General features: G+C 44.3%; 1 protein-coding gene and 1 long non-coding RNA gene across 5 annotated transcripts in view; one reads left to right on the top strand and one right to left on the bottom strand.

Moving 5' to 3' along the window:
• Positions 1–21,569, bottom strand: part of CFAP74 (cilia and flagella associated protein 74) — a 92,737-nt gene that overhangs the window by 5,912 nt on the left and 65,256 nt on the right. For 2 of the 4 annotated variants that reach the window (XM_067567181.1, XM_067567182.1), the window contains 13 exons: positions 18,928–19,015; positions 17,804–17,977; positions 15,706–15,839; positions 14,739–15,015; positions 14,064–14,195; positions 13,080–13,228; positions 5,512–5,646; positions 4,973–5,082; positions 3,933–3,988; positions 3,024–3,143; positions 1,759–1,914; positions 730–859; positions 38–192 (listed from right to left, as the gene is read on the bottom strand). In XM_067567181.1, the coding sequence (XP_067423282.1) occupies positions 38–192; positions 730–859; positions 1,759–1,914; positions 3,024–3,143; positions 3,933–3,988; positions 4,973–5,082; positions 5,512–5,646; positions 13,080–13,228; positions 14,064–14,195; positions 14,739–15,015; positions 15,706–15,839; positions 17,804–17,977; positions 18,928–19,015 (1,816 nt within the window). Of the gene's footprint in view, positions 1–37; positions 193–729; positions 860–1,758; positions 1,915–3,023; positions 3,144–3,932; positions 3,989–4,972; positions 5,083–5,511; positions 5,647–13,079; positions 13,229–14,063; positions 14,196–14,738; positions 15,016–15,705; positions 15,840–17,803; positions 17,978–18,927; positions 19,016–21,569 lie in introns of those variants that run through there. The other 2 variants (XM_067567180.1, XM_067567183.1) reach the window with 2 other exon arrangements.
• LOC137165767 (uncharacterized) overlaps positions 1–21,569 on the top strand; it is a 104,224-nt gene that overhangs the window by 48,181 nt on the left and 34,474 nt on the right. The gene's annotated exons all lie outside the window — the stretch shown is intronic.

Raw genomic sequence — 21,569 nt, 5'->3', positions numbered from 1 at the left:
TGGATTTAACAATTCAGCTACCCTAAGGTTGCCTTACCTTGCCAAAGAGCACAACCTTGAGGCAGTCAGAATAATATAAACTTTCATGGTCAGGACTGAAGGTAACAGTGAATTCCTGACTCTTCCCAGGCTCAGTTACACCCTCTACTGGAAATACACTGAACACACTTAAACCACTGTAGTTCTGTGAACCTGGAAGAACAAAACAACAGAAGTATGAGGATGAGAAAAAGAGAGCTCTGTTCTACCTCTCTTTATATTTCAGTCTTACTTCCTTTTTGTCCCAGTGAGTAAAATCTCTGGTGCATGTTTATGCAGCAAAGTTGGAAATCTGGGTATTAGAAAGCCCAGCTGGAACCACTTGTGAGGTTTTTCAAAATACCAATTTCTCTGGAGGAATCAGAGAAGCCCTATTAAACGGTTCTTTCATTCTAGTATTAATTATACATAGATTGATCTTGCTTCTTGATAGGTAATATGCTGAGTGGGTTTAACCAGATCCCAGCACTAGAGCCTTCTGACTTGGGAAAGTTCTTCTAGCCTATATATACTTGTACCAACCAGGAACTAACAGTGAACACATTTGCTGTTAGTGAGGCAAATACTGTCCTTAGTTACAGTCTAGTGATCCCCACTGCTATATGGCTTCAATAGAGTTGTATGGATCTAACAGAGGGCAAAATTTGGCTCTTATTATGTACTTTATTAGTGAGATGAAAAACTATTTACCAACAAAATCTGTCTTTCCTGGGGGAGAGGTGATGAAGAAGGGAAGTCTCTGCCGTTCTTTGTCCCTTGTTTGCGAGAGTGACTCTAGTTTGATGGAGTATCTCAGGGGCAGAGTGGAAGTGTTCTGTATCTAGAGGGAGTCATTGATACAACAACATTTTAATTGGGAAACTGATTTTAACCCTGTGGGATGTGTATTTTGCAAATTAGCTGAAGATATTTTTATTGCATTACTGGATTATTGCATGCCCAGATGCCGTACATGGTGCATATGGGTTATTACTATCGACGGACAGCACAGGGCCTTTCCCCTCTTCGGACCCATTAGCAGGAAACGCCCATCAAAGCTTTGTGGCACCTGAACAGCGAAAGATTCTGTAGATGGACTATTTGTTTCTAGCCTTTGGCCTGTTCACCAGATTTGGGATTAACGGTGTGGAAATCTTCAGCAGACGAATGACTCAATTAAACTGTTCTCCAGACTACCTGGGCAGTCCCTAGTATGGCACATCCCCTTCCCACTTCTGCAGCACACAGATGCAGGAGGCAGCCCCAATCAGGGTGGCTGCAATGGGGAGCACCTGGGAGGGAGGGTCAAGTAACTCCACTGATGATGCTAGAAGCACCATTTCTGGACTCACCCTTGTGTATACTGGACAGAACTAGGGGGAAGAGCATTCAAGGGATGTTTTTTTTAATGTGCAGTAAGACCCTCACCTCTCCCCAGTGCCTCTATAGGCACAATTCCCACAAGTAGTGCAGTGTTAGCTCAGCACCTCTGCCATGTAGAAGTACCTTTAGCACTCAGCTTCTAAAGAATTCACTGAACTACCAGACTGTCCTGAGTGCTTATCACAACAAGCTTAAAAGCTAAAATATTTAATGAAGCAACTTACTGCTCATTGTAACAACCTGTCTGTCTGGAGACTCTCTTACATGCTTTTGACCAGCTAGGAATGGTACTGACCCCCCCACTAATCAAGCCTTTCAACTCAAAACAAGGGAGTTTGCCATAAGGTCAGGATTTACCTTGAACGTGGAAGTGACCTTCTCTTTGGCTATAACGTATCCCATATTGAGCACTTCTCCTTCCACAGAACAAGCAATTGATGGAGCCAGTCCATGGCCAATAATGCTGAGGGTCAGGGTGGCTTTTATGCTCCGGATATCCAGAGTTTCAAAGAACTGCAAAGAAGGATGTTCATACTGGTCTGTAACAGACACTTGCTTTAGAATTTCAGAGCACAATACAAAGCCAGGGCTAAATGGCAGCTGGGTGCTGTGCTGTGGAGATGAAACGGGAATAGCTCTTCACAATCATGCCACATGTCCTTTGTGGAAAGGCTGGTTCCAGTGCCCAGGGGCCATTGGATCACTTGTCTGTAGCATACTCCGTGATCTTGGCATTCTACATGTCCTGGAGTTAGGGGTGGGGCTGGTTCACTCTGGGGTTGGATTTGCAGTATGTGTGTGTCTGGGTTTGAGGGCACTTATACAGCAAGCCAGAATCTGGCCCTACTTTCTCATTCTGATTCTGAGGGTGCTTATATTTCCTTGTCTCAGACATCTAGAGAGACAAGGGGCTGGATGTTCAAAAGGAGTTAGGCTTTTAGCTTCCTTTGAAATCAGTGGACATTAGGAGCCTAAACAGAAGTTTGGATCTTAACTTGTTTTGAGCATCCAGCCCTGGATCTATAATTCTCCCTCCCAGGGAGAACAATCTCACTGTGACCAATTTACTAAAGAACATAGCTTTTCTGACCACCCATTACTGGAACAATGTTAAGTTGCTGTCCGTGTTCTGTTAAGGGTCAGACTCCTCTAGGGCCATACACATTCCCTGCACAGACACTGGGGATCCCACTGTATATGTTTTTAGACTGCATTGTTGTGCACTGTGCTGTGCATCAGCCGTCTACTTCCTTCACCCCAGAAGTGGCTGCATTTCAGAGAAGCTGTCTGTATAGTTTGCAAAGCACTGTGGATGGGCTGTCTGTAGTTTGCAAAGCATTCTGAGATCCTCTGCTAGGAAAGACACTATAGAAATGAATACAGGTCCCCATGGAAAAAATGCTAAAATCAGGTCTTAACTCTCAAGTGTGACTCAGAACTCCTTCAGCATGAAAATTCTTGATTTCATTATTTGTGCACCAGTATTGACTCCATTTTTAAAGTATATTTTTGGGCAAGTCTCATTGTATTATTACATGCTTCTGTTAGCTTATTATTATTCGTGTGTATCTCAGTGTGTAAAATATCTTCATATACATAACATATATAAATTGTCTACTCACCAATTTACTCTCATTTGGACAAAAAGAAATGAAGAGAAACTGGTTTTCCCCTGGATCAAGATTGCCAACTGGACTGACCAATAGGAAGGGCCCATTGGGGTTCAGGATGGAGAATCCTAGCTGAAATATTGCAACTCAAGGAAATGCAAGTTTATAGGTGACAAACTGAGGGTACAAGAGCAGGATGTAAATACAATTCAAACCAACCTGTTCTCTATTAGCTTTTTTAAGGTTAGTGAGCTAGACCAAAGAAAATAAAAATCAACCCAATTCTTTGCCCAAAACTCAAATGTCTTAAATAGGTTTTTTCAGTTACAAAAACTTGCAATAACTTCCATGAAGTTCTGTGCCTAGATTTTGCTTGGGATGGGAAGCAGACAAATTAAACCAGCATATGAGAGGGGCTGTTCTCTGATTTTTCTGGCCCTGTTTAGACTTTGCAATACTGGAATTCTAGAGAACAGCCTTTTCTAACTGAAGATTTCCAGAAGTTGGGAAAAGTGTTGAGCAAAGACTTGGCTTTTGGCTCTCTTTGCTTTGTGTGTGTTATGTTGGTGCTGGCTGCGTTGCTAATAACTTTTGCTCTTTTAGAAAGGGCTGAAGCAAGAGAATGAAGAGCCTCTCAATTCTGATTTTTAAATAGATTTGCCAACAGAAAAGTGCGTAGTGAGAATTTTACAAAATCATTTAGATTGGAATGGCTCTTCCAAAGTTCATCTGTTCCAGCAATGCAGAATAGATTTTTACAATCTATCTAGCTCTGAAAGATGGTACCAAGTCTGAACTACATTGTCTCCACTACAGGTGCTTTTAGAATCCTAATGTTGAGCAATTCATGTAGAAACAGGACCAAAGTCAACAGTGACTGAATAGCTGGTTCTGGGGAGTGAAGATTCCATTCAAGGATACTGCTAGCTGCTCCTGAGAGATGTTTTGTATTGTAATTCGTTTGATTATTCTGTGGCCTAAAATGTATAAAAACAACACTTTCAGAAATGTCATTGTAATAAACCAGTAAAAGAGCCCACTAAACTGGACACTCCCATTTCTAACTCCAATGCTGCCAACTGGCCATCTTTAGTTATAGCATCACAAAATTCATTCCACTCCAGTCTGAGACAAATGGTCATAAAACAAAACCACCAATGTTAACTCCAAGGCCAGGCTAGCAAAAATTCTGAAGTTAGCGACAGGCTGATCCTTTCTTTCAAGATGGAAAGTAACAAATGTGACACTGCTAGTCTCTCCCAGCCTTTCAAGAGAGAAGGTCAGATACCTTTCAGGTTAAAAGCACTTACAAGGTATGAGACTTTTCACTCTTTACTTACTGTGTTTTTACCTAGCTGTGATTTCCTGAATATGATATTTGTAAATCAACATTTTACAGGCAGCCTGATTGTGATGAAGGCTCCATGTATTAAAAGGCTGGCATGCAGAGGCTAGAACTGTCAATGAGCACCCTGAATTCTTCGAACACTACTTGGCTAGGAAATTCCATCCAGGAGGGAAATATGCATCTTCACAACTTATTTTACTAGTGGATTTGTTTTTAACAGAGATTGTTACAAAAGACTATAAAACCTCAAGGAAGAATTGTTCAGAGTAACTTCTGAGTAATGTTCCACTGCCTCAGACCTCCATGCATGAGTGTATATATGAGAGCTACATTTCACTCCCACCTCTCCCTCTGCTAAACAGAGAATGAGCATAAACACAGGTGGTCTCCATTAGGGCTCCTAATTCCATCTCTAGGCATCAAATGGGCTCTTAAGCACCATAAGTGGTTATCTTGGCTCCTAATCACCCATTTGGTGCCTACATGTGGCCTAATTTAGACACCTACGTTTGAAAATTGATCCTACAGTGAATAAGAAAATCATAATAAAACTAACTTAAAAAGAATTAAAGCCAGGCAGAAAAACCTCCAAAGCTGAATTCTAACTTCATACCTACTGCGACCTCCCCAAAGTTGATGATGTTTTTTCCATTATCTGACGTGACCACAACAGATGGTGCTACAGCAGGACAGTGCAACTCTAGGTACAAGGTGTTATAAGGACTGGGGAGATAGGAAAAAAATGTTTGCTGTTAGATCATAAAATCTGGCATCTGAAACCTGCTCTTACTCTATACAGTAGGGGAAAAGAGCATTACGTCACTTAGAAAAAGAGTGTATAATTCTTGGCTGCTGCTTTTCTTTCATTTGCATAGGCAGAAGAGGTGGACTGAACCTGGCAAATAAACTTTACATAGTAAATATTTTCTAAGGTGCTTTGACATTTTAGCAGGCTTGATTTTGACCTCAGTTATGCTGGTGAAAATACTGAGTTATTCAACTGATTTATGAGGCAGTTAAGATCAGAATCTGGCCTTTTCTCCCCAAAAGTGATTGAATACTTTTTCAACATGTGACCCTACTTTCTTCTGACCTTTCTGGTTCACCATAAATTGCATTCATCTGGTTTCATGCTGCTCCTTTATACAATACCTGTAGTTTAGATTTTCAGATCCTCTTTTTTCATCGATATCTCCACTTGCAACAAAGCAAGGTATGATGTATCTCTCAAACTTTCCTGTGAAATTCCTAATCAGGGAATACTGAGCTGCAATATATTCTTCAGAGCTAGAGAGTCCAAGAATATGGTCTTAATGAGAAGACAGCAAAAATCAAGTAGTAACATAGCACTTTAGTATTAATGCTAGCAAGCAAAATATTACATTGTAGACCTGACCTACTAAGCATTTGCATTTCCTATTTATTGATCATTAATTGTTTAAAAGTGGACTTTGCAGTAAATCTATGTGCTCATTTGTTACACAGTAATGGATATTTTCAACAGAGGGTGGTTTTGAATAAGTAGTTTGCTTTTCTGCTCAGAACTAAGAACAAAAATTATGAACTCAGATACTTAATGTCACACACTAGAGAAGACCAAAATTTTTTAGTGTGATTCTCCCATGCTGGATTTTCTAGTGAAAATCCATTTTGCAAACATTTTCACTGCATCTTTTTATATTCCAATAATAATACTAAATTACATATTTCTGAGTATGTCTGGCAATGTCTCAGAATTCTCAAATATGCATTTCATTTGGAGTGAATTGTGTAGTTACAGTATTCTTAAACAATTTATGATTAAAAACATAAGTTTATTATATGCTGTTAATGGATTGCACTAAATGTCTAATTCTTGTCAAAAACAATCAGGCCCTAATTCAGCAAAGCACTTAAGCATGCGCCTACCTTTAACATATGAGTAGTCTCGTTGACTTCAGTGGGACTACTCAAGTACTTGGGGCTATTTATATACTTAAAACTAAGCACATATTTAAATTCTTTGTTGGATCAGGGGCCTCAAGCACTAGAATTTCTTATTAGATGGTATAAATCTAAAAACAGGGTTACTTACCAGTAACTGTTGTTCTTCAAGATGTGTTGCTCATATCCATTCCAATATAGGTGTGAGCGCACCCTGTGCATGGATTCCTGGAACTTTTTTCCCTTAGTTAGCTCCATAGGGTCGGCTCAGGCACCCCCTGGAGTACCGCACTCATGCTGCGGTACACAGGGCGCTGCCGACCCTGCGGCCCCTCAGTCCCTTCTTTCTGCCGACTCCGACAGTGGGGATGGAGGGTGGGTGTGGAATGGATATGAGCAACACATCTCGAAGAACAACAGTTACTGGTAAGTAACCCTGTTTTCTCTCTTCGAGTGATTGCTCATATCTATTCCAATATAGGTGATTAAATAGCCATACCTTGGAGGTGGATAGGAGTCAATGGTGAGCTGCTCTCATCAGCATGGCTCTGCCGAATCCCGCGTCCTCTCTCGCCTACTGCATGTTGGCATAGTGAGACGTGGAGGTGTGGACCGACGACCAGGTCGCTGCTCTGCAGATGTCCTGCAGGGGCACTCCTCCCAGGAAGGCTGCAGATGAGGCCTGGGCTCTGGTTGCGTGCACTATCACAGCTCCTGGAAGCGGCACCTTTGCCCGGGCGTAGCAGGTTTTAATACAGGCGGTGATCCAGGTGGAGATGCGCTGGGTGGAGACAGGTAAGCCCTTCATCCGGTCCGCCACTGCCACGAACAGCTGCGTTGATTTCCGGAACAGCCTGGTGCGCTCGATGTAGAAGGCCAAGGCTCATATATGTCCAGTGAGTGCCATCTCTGCTCCTTCTCCGAACCATGTGGTTTGGGAAAGAACACGGGGAGGAAGATATCCTGGTTATAATGGAACTGGGACACCACCTTAGGCAGGAAGGCTTGGTGGGGCCTCAGTCAGACCTTACCTTTATAAAAGACCATGTAGGGGGGTTCCGAGGTTAAAGCTCTAAGCTCGGAGACCTTCCTAGCCGATGTAATGGCCACCAGGAAGGCTACCTTCCAAGAGAGGACGAGCAGCGGGCATGTAGCCATGGGATCAAAGGGGGGTCCTGTCAACATGGCGAGGACCAGGTTTAGATCCCAGGGAGGCACCGGGTCACGGACCTGGGGATACAGCCTCTCCACCCCCTTGATGAACCTAACTGACATGGAGTGGGAGAACAGGGAACGCCCTTCCATCGGCTGGTGAAAAGCCGAGATAGCTGCCAGGTGCACTTTCAGGGAAGCCAGTGCTTAACCCTGGAGCTTCAGGTGGAGCAGGTACTCCAAAATCGCCTGTATGGGCGAGCCGGACGGTGGGATATCCCGGGACTCTGCCCAACAGGTAAAACGCTTCCATTTGGACCGGTACACAACCTGAGTGGAAGGTTTTCTGCTGCCCAGCAGAATCTGTCGGACCTGCGCCGAGCAGTCTGTGGCTGACGGAGGGAAAGAGAGTCTCCATGCCGTCAGGTGGAGGGAGTCTAGGTCCGGGTGCAGCAGGCGACCCTGGTCCTGTGAGAGCAGGTCGTAGCGCCTCGGGAGCGGAATCGGCGTGTCGATGGACAGGTCGAGCAGCATGCTGTACCAGTGCTGCTGCGGCCAAGCTGTTGCAATCAATATCATGTCTGCTCTGTTCCTCTTTATTTTCAAGAGGACCTTGGGCAGGAGCGGAATGAGGGGAAACGCATGCAGGAGGGTCCCCGTCCAGTCTAGAAGGAACGCGTCGGAGAGGGAGCCCGGCTCATGACCTCAGAGTGAGCAGAACCTCGGGCACTTCCTGTTCCAGGATGATGCGAACAGGTCCAGTTGGGGAACCCCCCACTTCTAGAAGATTGAAGTCACCACCTCTGGGTGCAGTGACCAGTCGTGGCGGGGTAAGAACGACCTGCTGAGGTGGTCTGCATCGTCCTTCCTGACCCCTGGGAGGTGAGAGGCAGATATGTGAAAATCGTGCCTCACAGCAAAGTCCCAAAGACGAGTGGCCTCCTGGCAAAGAGCCGAGGAGCGAGATCCCCCCCTGCCTGTTTATATAAAACATGGCTGCCGTGTTGTCTGTAAGGACCTGAACCATCCTGCCCCTCAGGAAATTGAGGAAGACCTTGCAGGCCAAGCGAACTGCCCTGAGATCTCTGACATTTATATGGAGAGCCCTCTTGTCTGGTGACCATAGTTCCTGGGTGCTCAGGTCCTTGCTGATGTGGGCCCTCCAACCCTCGTCGGAGGCGTCCGTTATCAGAGTCACTGAGGGAGCCAAGTCTCTGAAGGGAACGCCCCTCAGAATCTCCCCGGGGTCCCTCCACCAGTTCAGGGAGGACAGTACCTGGGCGGGAACTGTGACCACCTTGTTCAGCCAGTGTCTGGCCAGTACATAGACTGAGGCCAGCCACCCTTGGAGAGGCCTGAGCTTGAGACGAGCCAGCCTCACCACATAAGTACATGCCGCCATGTGTCCCAACAGCTGAAGGCAGTGCCTGGCTGTCGTCATGGGGGACCTGTGCAAATCGTCGATTATGATGGTCATGGTCTCGAACCGAGTCTGAGGGAGGAAGGCTCTGGCCTGGATGGCATCCAAGGTGGCTCCTATGAACTCTATGCGCTGCACCGGGGTGAGAGTAGATTTCTGCTCGTTGATGAGCAGCCCCAGTCTGGTGAATGTGGTGCAGGTAAGAGCCAGGCTGTTCCTCACATGGGCCCTGGACTTGCCCCGGATCAGCCAGTCATCCAGATATGGGAATATCTGAACCCCTCTGCGGTGCAGATGGGCCGCTACCACTGCCATACATTTTGTAAACACCCTTGGCGTGGACGAAAGGCCAAAGGGTAGGGGCTGAAAACTGGTAGTGGCATCCAGCTACCATAAACCTTAAGAACTTTCTGTGACCTGGAAGGATAGTGATAAGAAAGTACGCATCCTTCAGGTCGAGGGCAGCATACCAGTCCCCTGGATCTAGGGCAGGAATGAAACCTGGTGCACCTGACAAACTTGTTCAGACGGTGGAGGTACAGAATTGGCCTCAGGCCCCCCTTGGCCTTGGGGATTAGGAAGTACCGTGAGTAGAATCCCCTTCCCCGTTCCTGTGGAGGAACCTTCTCTACCGCACCGAGTGTGAGGAGGGAGTTGACCTCCTGTATGAGGAGTTGGTCGTGAGAGGGGTCCCTGAAGAGGGACTGGGTAGGGGGAGAGTTGGGGGGGAAGGCCGTAAGTTGTAAGGCATAGCCCTTGAGGACTATGCCAAGGACCCATTGGTCCGTGGTAATGGCTTCCCATTCGGTGTGGTATGGCTGAAGCCTATGGGTAAATAACTTGGAGAGATCCAGTGGGAAAGGAGGAGTGCCACCCTCGTGCACCCCGTCAAAATCTTTTATTGGCCGCATTGCCCTTGTTTGGACCTTGCTGGGACCCCACAGAGGACCCTTGTCGGTCGTGGCAGCTGGGCGCCTGGTACTGATCCCAACCCTTCCTGGGTTGAGCGGGTCTGGGCGGCAGCCTAGGTGGAGGCTACGGTTGCCTCTGGGTCTGAGGGCGGGCCTGGCGCCTCGAGGTCTGCGGGGTGTATAGCCCTAAGGATCTCAAGGTGGCTCGTGAGTCCTTTAGGGTGTGGAGTTTCTCATCCATCCTCTCGGAGACGAGGCCGGTGTAATCAAAAAGGAGGTCCTGAATTGTCTGATGGACCTCCTGGGACAAGCCTGAAGCTTGGAGCCAGGAGCAATGGCGCATGACGATGGCCGAAGCGATCGCCCTGCTGGCAGTATCCGCTGCATCACTGGCTGATTGAAATGCCGCCTTAGCTAGCGCCACACCTTCCTGTGACACAGTGGCGAAGTCCGCGGCCTGGTCCGGGGGCAACCCCGAGCAGAACCTCTGCAGCGAGGACCACAGGTTCAAATTGTATCTCCCTAGGAGGGCCTGATGGTTCGTGACCCTCAGCTGCAGGGCCACAGTAGAGTACATTTTGCGGCCGAATAGGTCCAGCTTCTTGCTGTCCTTATCCTTAGGGGTGTTGCCCTGGCCACCCTGGCGGTCCCGCTGGTTCACTGCATCTACTACGAGTGATCCTGGGGTGGAGTGTGTATAAAGGAATTCAAACCCTTCCTTGGGTACATAGTACTTCCGCTCAGCGCCCTTGGAGGTGGGGGCCAATGAGAAAGGGGTTTGCCAGAGGGTCTTGGCTATTTTCATCACCCTCTCGTGAACAGGTAAGGTGACTCGTGAGGGCCTGCTGACTCAGAAACCCTGAAGAGGGGGTCCTCCTCCTACAACATTTCTTTAATCTCTAAATTGAGATTGCCCGCCACTCTCCTCAGAAGCTCCTGGTGGGCCTGGAAGTCAAAGAGGGGGGTCTTATGGTCCCCGGCCGCCGCATCATCTGGAGATGAGGAGGAGGAGGACTGTGGAAGGGGCCCTGTGGAGGGGCCTTCCTCCGGGTCTGACCCCCTCCTCCGAGGGGTGGCCCTCCTGTGGGCAGGTTGGTGGTGGGGGTACTGGCTGGGCCACCGAGGAATGGACTGAGGTTGTCCCTTGACCATCTGGGTACCCCACAACCCCCAATATGGCCATTGCCAGGGGCCTTGGGGCCACGTCGGTGCAGGCGTAGAAGCCTGCTGGGTCACATCAATACGGTGCCCCTTGGAACCTGAGCCACTTGACCTGCACTTGTGGGTCCAGGAAAGTGAGCGGCTCCGGGACAACGACGATCTCCGGTGCCGACGTCTGCGGTGCCGACAGGGGGAGGAGCTGCTGGAGGAGCTGTAGGTGGAACGCCTCCCCTGTCTGGATGATTTACGGTGACACTTCCCAGGTCTGGAATGGGAGTGGTGACGCCTATGTCGTCGCGATGTTGATTGGGAGCGCAACCGACCACGTGGTGCTGAGGCAGGCGGTGGTGACGGAGTTGGGGATCGGTGCCGAACTGGGCTCCGTACCGGAGTACCGGAGCCCAAGCCATGGTCCCCGCTCGAGGCGGAACTGTAACATCGTCGCCTTGGGCGCTTGTCTCTCAACTGCCCTCGGTGCCACGGTGTCGAGGAGATCGACGACTCAGAGTCGGAGCTAGGAGGGGAGCCCGCACTCTTGACCGTCTGGGGGGAGACCTCGACTCCCGTCTCCTCCACCCACCGGGGCAACCCAGTGCGGGTTTACCCCGAGATGCCGGTCCCGGAACCTTCAGCCGAGGGGGGGACGGAGGCGTGGGCAGGCCCATGAGGGCGCATGCTGCAGCGAACACCTCCAGCTTTGACGGCCCCTGCAGGGGCGCTCCCCCGCCCCCAGGAGTTGGGGGCGGCTCCCTGCAGGGAGATGCTGGTGCCGGAGTACTCTCCACAGCCTGTGGCTGGGGCATCTCCTGCTGTACTCCCTGTTGTCCCGGTAGCAGGGGGGAGTCCATGTGTGCGGCCTCCGTCCGCTTCTTCTTTTTCGGTACCGACCACGCCGGTGCCAGTGGAGCACTCCGCACCGAGGAGACGCTCGGTGCCGCTGGAGAATGCAACGGCTCAGGGTCCGGGCGAAGTGCAGACTCCATTAGGATTGCCTTCAGCCTTGCGTCCCTCTCCTTTTGGGTCCGGGGCTTGAAGGACCTACAGATCCTACATTTTTCCTTCCTATGTTGCTCCCCGAGGCATCGGAGGCAATGGTCGTAAGGGTCGCTCACGGGGAAGGATTTTGCACACGCGGTGCAGGCTTTAAAGCCGGTGGAGCCAGTCATGGCTCAGCTCTAGCCCCTAAGGGCACTATCTCTTACTTAACTTTACTACTACTATTACTATGATAACAACTAACAACAACTTGAATAACAAAGAACATGCTATAGACTAAGGGATGCTACTTGTGATATGCAAGAGGCAGACGTTCCAGTAACCGTCACAGGCGGAAAGAAGGAACTGAGGGGCCGCAGGGTCGGCGGTGCCCTATGTATCGCGGCATGAGCGCGGTAATCCAGGGGGCGCCTGAGCCAACCCTACGGAGCTAGCTAAGGGAAAAAAGTTCTGGGAATCTGTGCACAGGGCGCGCACACACCTATATTGGAATGGATATGAGCAATCACTCGAAGAGTGCTAAATAAACTGCTAAGTAACACATGAAATATATGTTAATTCTCTATCAGCTGACATGCATACTGCAAAATGAGTACCTGGAAGCTTTAAATTAAAACATTATTTTCCCCAATGGATGAATTTCACCCCATCCTTGTGGTGGCCCTCTAAACTATATCCCTTTAACTACTAAATTAAGGCATCAGTGGGTCTTGGACCTTGTGCTGCCTGGAGTGAATTTTACTCAACATGAATGCAACTAACTTATTTGGAAGAGCTGCATCATTAGCTGTCAGTTTCTGCCATTAAAACATTTGTCAGCCTCCTACCTGAAAAACAGGCCAATTGCCCTTTAAATTGGTATCGCTGTTGGTTCATCTGAGTTATAGTACAGCAACATTTAATGCTACATAGTACATTCTTTCAAGTCTGCAGCTTCTCTATTTGATTTCTAATGAGGGATTCTCTGCCTTGCAGAAGAGGTTATGACTGTGTAGATTAGAAGCATTGCTAATTTTGGAAATAACCTTTGTAATAAAGAAAAAGGCTAGTTCTCCCCTAAAATTAGATTCCGTTCTCTCACACAGGGATTAATACGTTAATGAAACCAACATGACAAATGGTATAGGTTCACTGCACAGTAGAAGATACTGACTTACTTGGTTTTTATTTCTTCTGGTTTTGGTGGCTCAAAGCCACTGCTAGCAGTTGCATATTTGCTGCTTCTGACCCTTGAGGGCTGTCTAAAAGTGGCATAGCTTGGTTTCCTTCCATCTTTCTTCCCTGTCATAGTTTCATCTCTTCTCCTCTATTAAAAAAAATGTTATATATATAATATAAAATACACTATAATGTACACATGATACATTAAGGCTGAGATTTTTCAAAGCTGCCTAAGCAATTTGGACCTCCAATTCCTTTTTAAAATCCTGGAGGTGGCTACAGATTATTACAGATTATTTTGTGTAGAGGCTTCAGTCACGGATCATAGCTCCACTGTCTGAAATGTTCATGCAAACATAAAGCAAAAAGACAGGCCCTGCCCCAGAGAGCTCACAATCTAAGTATAAAAAGAGGTAACAGATGGATGTAACCAAAACCACAAGATAACAGAGATACAATTATGATTAGGGCACTAACAAGTGGATACAGCACACAAGCAGCCAGCTGGCGGTGTTCAAATAAAATAATACAAATAAAGTGAAACTAGACAATTCAAATTTAGAACTGCTTCACTCAATCTCAAAGGGCAAATTCTCAGCAGGAGTAAATAGCTCTATTGATTTCAATGGAATTTATTCATTTACACCAACTGGGATTCTGAACCCATTTTCAGAAGTCCCTTTTAGGCACTTAGGAGCTCCTAAAATACTTTTGAAAATGGGAGTTAGGTTCATAAGTCATTCAGGAGTTTTTGGAAATGTTACCCTTTATTTATTTATTTATTTATTTATTCAGTCTGCTGATTATGTTAACTGCCACTTTGTATTGATAACCTGTTGTATGTGATACTGGGCTTCTTTTACTGTATTTTTAATCATAAATAATTTTATGCTAAAAAAAGTGGTATTGTAGAAATGAGTTTGACTTTCACTTCAGAGCTGGCAGGCTAACAGAATGCACTGATTTTTAACTGTTCTTACTTGCATTTCTGATTCATGAATCTTCTTCAACATCATCCTTTGTGCATCTGCCCTGCACAGCATCTGAACTGCTTCTTCTCTGATTAGCTGCTCTGACAACACTGGTCTGAAGGACACTTGTATCAAGCATTTCTGGAGTAGAGCGAACATACACAATCAATGACATTGGGCTGCAAATTAATACTGGTGGCTAAGGGCAGAACTTGGCCCTTGCTTATGTGTAATTCCCACCAAAATCAACAGAAGTTGCGAGCGTGTATTTGAGAGCATATTTTGACTCAGGATACCTTGGCCCCTTTTTGTAAGGAAACCCGCTGAATTAAAGAAAAAGGCTAACAGTAGCTGGGTTTAATAAGTCCACAAAGCTACATTTTTAGATTACCAGCAAATTTTCTACATTTAAGTGCCCTTCAGCTAATTAAATCATGCTATAACACTGCAAATTTGTCCATGAGTAAAGTTACTCACATGCATACTACTTTGCAGGATTGAGCTCTAGATTTCTATTAAAAATATTCTTTCAAAAACTCAATGTACAAAAATGTATTAGCTATAGGAATGGTGCAGTATATTTTGGGGCTTCAGTTAGAAAGTACTGAATTTGTAAGGACAGAGATGATTAAGTTTTTATCTTTTGTATTCAAATACTTGACCTCATACTCGAAGTGAATTTACCTTCCCTGGCAAAACTGTCCCAACAGAAGGCATGATTGTCACTGGAGAATCTTCTGGCACGAGGAATTCAAAGGAAGTGGGTCCAACAGGGGCAATTTCCCCTTTGCCGATCCTTGGGACAGCATGAGTAAAACGGTTGAGGCTCACATGTGAATTTATCACATACAATGTTGCTGTAGATACATCATTTAAAGCTGTTGCAGCAAACTGAACTAAGGAATGAGACAACTCAAGAGGTGGGTGGACTCCAACTGCTTTGCATGACAACTTGAATTGTCTAAAAATAAACACACCATAAATTGTCTCAGCACAAACAGAGCATCTTAAACAGCCCAGAAACCTAGGGATCTGATTCTGCAGTTCTTATTCAAGCAGGATTCCTACTGACTGCAATGGAAATTTTGCCTAAGGAAGCAGGATGAAGCAACTATGTTGTCTGTTTTAAAATGTGCAACTCCCTAGAGAGGCTCTACCCAAATTATCTCTCTGAACTTCTGAATAGATATGCAGTGAAATCCAATCTGAAAGTTTGTGCCTTGCATCTTCGCTATTATAGCAGCATCACCTGGCACAGATGATGAGCATCTTTAGAAGAAATCTATATGTGGCCAATGTAAAGCTTCAGTTATTCCACCAAGAAAAGGGGCAGGGGGGAAGCTGCAGGTAAAGAAAGTAAGAGTAAATTTATAGCTGGGGAAATAAATTGATGGACTTAGGTGGGGCAGGAGGAGAGCCGGTAAAAAGGCAACAAATTAACTCAGTAAAGACTTGAACCTGGCAGGCAGGCATTGAGCACTTCTTGTATGATGCAAAGCTCCTGCCTCTGCTAATGTACCAGACAGCCTAGACTCTCCAAAATGTATAGGGACTTAATTATCAGACTCTAATCTTGACTCTAGAATTCCACCATTGATTCAGAGTAACACTTCTACCTTTACTCATTTGTGTTTCCAGATTCTTAAAGTACCTATTAATTTCTGACTTGCAGGTCAGTTCAAAGCTGTATTCCTTTGCCTTGTTGGCTTTAAAGATTACGTCCAGGTTCAGGCTTTCCTGGGGGAGAAGTGTTCCAAATCCATCACTCGGTTGAACTTCTACAAACTTCAAAATGGCAAAAAGAAATCTAGTGTGTTACAATGTAACAAAAGGTCAAGGCAACAGAAACACTGATAAACTTTTGCCCAAGACTCTCATTTGAGGCATGCTGTTCTAGTCATCCACAGACACTAAGTCTGTGCGGACTTCTAGTTCCAGAATAACTTGGAAGGTTGCAATTTAAATTTGCCTTTCCTACTGCAATTGATTTTTTTAAATTTTGTGACCATACAATAAAATTCGGTCACCTCAGATTTCAATGGACTTTGACGTTTGAGAAAGGACTTCCTTTCAGGCTTTCTGATGACTAATTGGCCCTGGTAACCATCGTATTCTTATGTAGGTATCCTTCTCATGCAAGATTGAATGAGCTGTGAGAGAGATATCAACTACCTTCCCTACCTCACCAGGGAGTTGTGAAGATAAATGCATTAATGCTTGTGAGGTGCTCAATTAGATGTGGCCCATGATAGTAACTAGAGAGAGATGTGCTTTGTTATGGGTTTGTGTGAGCTGACTGAATGACCCAAGTTGGTGGAAATAAGAGACTGAAAGCAAAGTGTCTCTAGCACCCAAGACGTACAGCTCTCACAACACTACTTCCTGGAGTGTGCTGGGTTTGATTAAGGAATGAAGATTTCACTAGACTGCTATGACAATAGCTACTTGTTTAAAAGTCATTTGAGTGGCCTGTACTCTTTGTCCATGTGTGTGAGAGATTGCATGCCAATTTTTTCTGCATGAATCCTTTTTAAAAAGAATAAGCAGTGCTTTATGAATCAGGGATATTCAATGCTTCTGTGATAAATGACGGTGTAAGCTTCAGCCCCAGCTGTAATAGCTGAGAAATGAAGCTCTGGTGTAGCTGCAACTGATCCTGGCAACTGATGTCAGCAGCCTCTTTGGTTTTTATTCTCTAAAAAGGCTGGAGAGGGCATTGCCACCCCAAGTTGCCAAGTTCTCCCTTGCATTTAATGGGACTTCAGCCAACCTCCTGTGCCCTGGAGGCGTCCTACAGTAGGCACCTTAATTTGACTTGATGCTGGAGTTAGTTCATTTCTGCAAAGGCCCCAAAAGTCTTAGCCCTCAGGACTCTGTGGTCTCCAGTGTTTGCTTTACTTTAAGTGACCGTTTAGAATTCAAGTTCTCACTCTTATGTTTGACACGTTTGTTGCTAGTAAGGGATTGATTTGTTGCATGCCTGCGATGTACATTAGTTTGATCAGCAGCTGTGTCTGTCAAGTCAGCCTTCAACAGTCTTAGAGTTCAATATTTGAAGTGGATTTCTGTTCTGAAGAGTGACCCTATGGAAATGGCACTGTGGGGGTCCTGTGTCTTTGGGGGATCCCTTCTTGGATTTGTGCAGTTTGAAAGTTTTTAAAAGGTGTAGGACTTGCTTTAATTGCCAGCATCATAAACTCACTTGGGGTCTGTGTGTCAAGCGGGGTGCTCTTTTGCTCAAACATAACTATCACTTTGTCCTGCAGAATTTTTAATACCAAATTATACCCTCAGTGAGACCAGCCCTTTAGTATTCATCCAGATTGCAGAGAATAACTGGGAACTGAAGGATAATTTGAGTTGTGCAGGTAAAACTGAGACCTGTGTTTGTCCTGCAGAATTTGTAATGATGGTCGTAATGCATGAACCAGAAAGAACCCAGTCAGGCTATCAGAGCCCAGATGGTTTGCAGGGTTGGAAGACAGAAAAACACGGTCACTTGTAAATTAAGCAGATTTGATCTGGAGTCACTGAGACATAACCAGGAACCCCACCTGTGTCAAAAGTATACCATAATCAAGATAATCATGTCTACTGCTTCCCCTCTATCCACTAGGCCAGTAACCTGTCAAAGATCTATGATAGTCACAAGCTTCATTTGTACTCAAAGTTCCAACATGATTGCACTAGAATTCAATATATTAAATCTATTTCAATAGAGAAAGTGGGAAAAAAACCCAGCCATGTACCTCAGGGAGTCCAACAAATCCAAACTCTTGTGGCAGGATGGATTTGTTTGTTAGAGTGATGGTTGTCTGAACAGCTTCACAGATAGTGCAGTAACCAAAATTCACTTCAGCTGGACTGATTTCCAAATCAGAGGTAGTTACAATTGCATGGACAGTAAATTCAATTGGCTTAGTCTGAAACAAGATCAAAAGTAGTAGGTAAGAACTAAGGAATATGATTTAAGTGAAAAGATTTCCAAAAAGACACTGTGAATTAAGATATTCTACTCTCTTCCTCAACAGCAATTAATTTAAATGAGATTCCTGTCTGAACTTCAGTTTATCATGTTTGTTAACAACAAGCAATTAAAACGTGCCTATTTTATAACCAAAACTGCAAAAAGAATCACTAGGTATTTCAGATTCCATAGGCGGGAATGAAGTTACACCAACATCAGTACAAAATATGAATCCTAAGATACACGTACACTTGATATACACTGTTTTATATTTTCAGAAAACAATTGTGTGTATGGTACCTAAGAGCTGTATGGAACATAGGAAAATCACAGTGAATAGGTGAGCACCTTCATTAGGAATAAAAAGTCTAGGATTTGTATTTTGAAGACGCTTGATAGAACATTACACAACTCACATTTTGAGCATCTTTTAATTAATTTAATAACAGATTTCCACTAATACATAAAGGTTCAAACTGAGAGAGTGCAACTTCACTGAAATCAGTAGAATTGCACCTGCTGACATCAGGTGTGAATTTGGCCCAAACAGTATTTATTGGTCAGTACTAAAGCTATGCTTTGGATCACTGAAGACTAGATTCTGCCACCCTCACTCATGTGGAGGAGTAGTTGACTCTTCGTGTATCCCTACTGAGTTGATTTTCAATTAGATTAATCAGTGAGAGTAAGGCTGAGTACTGCATCAGTTGTCTTACTGATTTGATTTCAAAGGCATAGCTCACTGAGTAAAGTACCACTCACTGTCTGTACATTTCAGAATCTGGCCCTGAAGCAGCACAGGATTATTTTGATTTCCACACTGTTTGCAATTTTAGGCTGCTTGGACTGTGGCGATCCTGTTAAAATTTAAATCTTCTACTATTTGCAACATACAATAGCACTAACCTTATCAGCAACTGTTATTGTCATTGGGACTTCCAGAACCCTGGTTTCTTTATCAAAATATCTTCCTGCATCTTCTGGGAGAGAGTGCCTGAAATAGAAAAATGCATTTACTTTTTTAAAGGACAACCAAACTGTTCTCTAGCTAAGGAGGAATAACTGGGTCTGCAGTGCCTATATTCTTGAAGCAAGTCTCAGTCTAAAACAATTGTTTTTAGTTAGATCCAAAAAGTATATTCATCAATGCTCTAATCCAGCAAAGCATTTGAATTCAAATGGACCGCTCAGGTACTTAAAGTTAATCAGGTGTTTAAGTGCTTCACTGGATTTAGGGCTTAAATTAGTCTTTGTATGAATGCTGGGGAAGAGGGTGGAGGGAGTTCCCAACCCAAATATATGATAACCTAGGGAATTTCCCTCTGCCCAAGAGACAGAAAATGGGGTTGTCAGAGGTAGTGCAGACTTGTCATAGATTTCATGTAGGAAGACCATTCCCTCTGATAACCCTCACTTTGCAGGTAGGTGCTGTCAAAGCTATACATCAGCTTTTGTGAGGATAATTAGCAATGTGGTGTTCGTATTAATAGACTTGACATACTAAGGCCCAGTTTTCCAAAGACAAGCTATTTTGAAAATCCCAGCTTAAGTGCCTCTGGGTATTATTAGTCAATGGGACTTGTTCTCCTAAAGAACTTAGGTGCTTTTGAAAATGCCATCTCCATGCTCAGTAGGAGGTAGAATGCCTAATTACCAAAAGCCACTTTGAAACTCCCAGCATTAAGTTCATACTTAGGCATTTGAGAGGCCTGATTTTCAAAAATAATGAACACCCAACAGCTTCCAATTAATTCAATAGTGTTCTTATAAAAAATGGTTATTGTTAAACATTTAAACTGTTGAAAAGGCCATAACACGGTTAATGTCTCTTTGAAACATGGGACATAACACAACTGAAAAGGTTTAGTGCTTCAGTAATCTTTCTCCATGGTTACTATGTTGTCTGCATTTAGCTAGGAAACGTAGGGAAAATTAGAACAAGTATAATGACGACAAATCTTTCAATCAGACATGGGCCATAGCCACCAAGTTCTCCAAACCTTCAGGGTGCCTGGATGTAGGAATAAATGCTCTGCTGGAATGGGAGCAATTTATTCCAACAAATGAACAGTGTAAATTTTACTAGTCCAAGCTATTTCCTACTGTGTTTTATTTCTTTGTTAAATGTCATGCTGGAATTAAAGCTGGACATGAAAAGGGCCTAGTCTGATATGTGCATGAAATTCCATTAATGGTAATGGAAGACTTAGACTCATAAGTGTGTTTTGCCTGTATTACTAAAGAAGCTGATTACGCAGCAGGGTTGTATTAACAGACATTTGAGTAAAATATTACCAATATGGCCCTTTTATTTTTTAACTAGCAAAACATTTACGGCTATATATAGAAATTAAAACTTGCTTTGTAATCCATATCTAAGCTTCCTGCACTCTGGTTGCAATCATGAGTACATAAGCAACCCAACCTAGGCAATCTGTTCCTGTTGACATTGATGTTAATTAATTACCAGCCCCTCTGAGTCAGTATCAATGGGATCACCAAACAACGGAAAGACATAAATAAAGACAGACTGCAGAAGTGGAATAAACATGAAGACCAACAGCATTTGTCTGATTGCATACCAGATTTGTCATTAACAGGGAATGTGTGGGCTTCTGTTGAAGAAATTTCTTGCTAACGTAAAGCCCAATTTCAGAGCTTTCAAGCCAAGTCTTACAAAAGCACTATTATTTTTAGATCTATGTGCCTATTTATAATACATAGACCCCTACAGCATTGGAGTGAATAGTTTCCCATTTTTAAGTCTCCACAGTGATACTATTTCTGTTACCAGCTTTCTAGATAGGTTCCCTCCACAAACACCACTGATTGCAGAACAGTGAGGCAAAAAGACATTTTTCACAAAGAAATGTTTAGGCCACTGTTAACCATTATTGCAATTGCATATCTACTCTTTCAAAGATAGTGTTGTTCATATATCTTTCTTCTTTAGTCTGTGCCCCTTTCCCTCATTGATTCCTATCCTTGCCAATACAGGATTGCTCTAATTTTCTGTCCAGTCTATTCTTAAAAATCCCAAGCAATGAGCTTTCACCACTATCCTGGAGAGACTAGTGCACAGTCTAGCAGAACTTGTGGTCAGGAAGGATTTCTTGATATTCTGCCTAAATTTTCTTAGTTTCGCCACGATATTCCTAGTTAAACATCCACGTACGGTAGCACATTAAATAATTTCTCTCCTTGTCCCCTCCCACCAATAATCACTTCTTAAAGAAACAAATAACTTCAGCTCTTATTTTTTACTGTTTACTAAATGCTTACCTTTAAGAACACTGTGATTGGACAGTAAATATGGTTTCTTAGAACCAGAGGCAACCAAATTAGCAAGAATGAAGAAATCCCAATAAAAATAGAAAGTTAATCCAATGCCAAGGATATTATTCCACAATTTTTGTGAAACCTTGCCATTTTAAATATGTTTATGGAGGCTGTCAGGAAAGTGGACCATCCCACTCTCAAAAAATGACATGCATTGTTATGTATACTTAAAGACTAGTTAATGAGTAAATGAGATTGCTTATCATAAA

The sequence above is a fragment of the Emydura macquarii genome, unplaced genomic scaffold (genome assembly GCF_026122565.2).
Source record: "Emydura macquarii macquarii isolate MOO-44397 ecotype Brisbane River unplaced genomic scaffold, CSIRO-AGI_Emac_v2 contig_2768, whole genome shotgun sequence".
Lineage (NCBI taxonomy): Eukaryota > Metazoa > Chordata > Testudines > Chelidae > Emydura > Emydura macquarii.
Note: the sequence above shows the minus strand (reverse complement) of the source record. Positions and strands in the feature narration are given on the sequence as shown.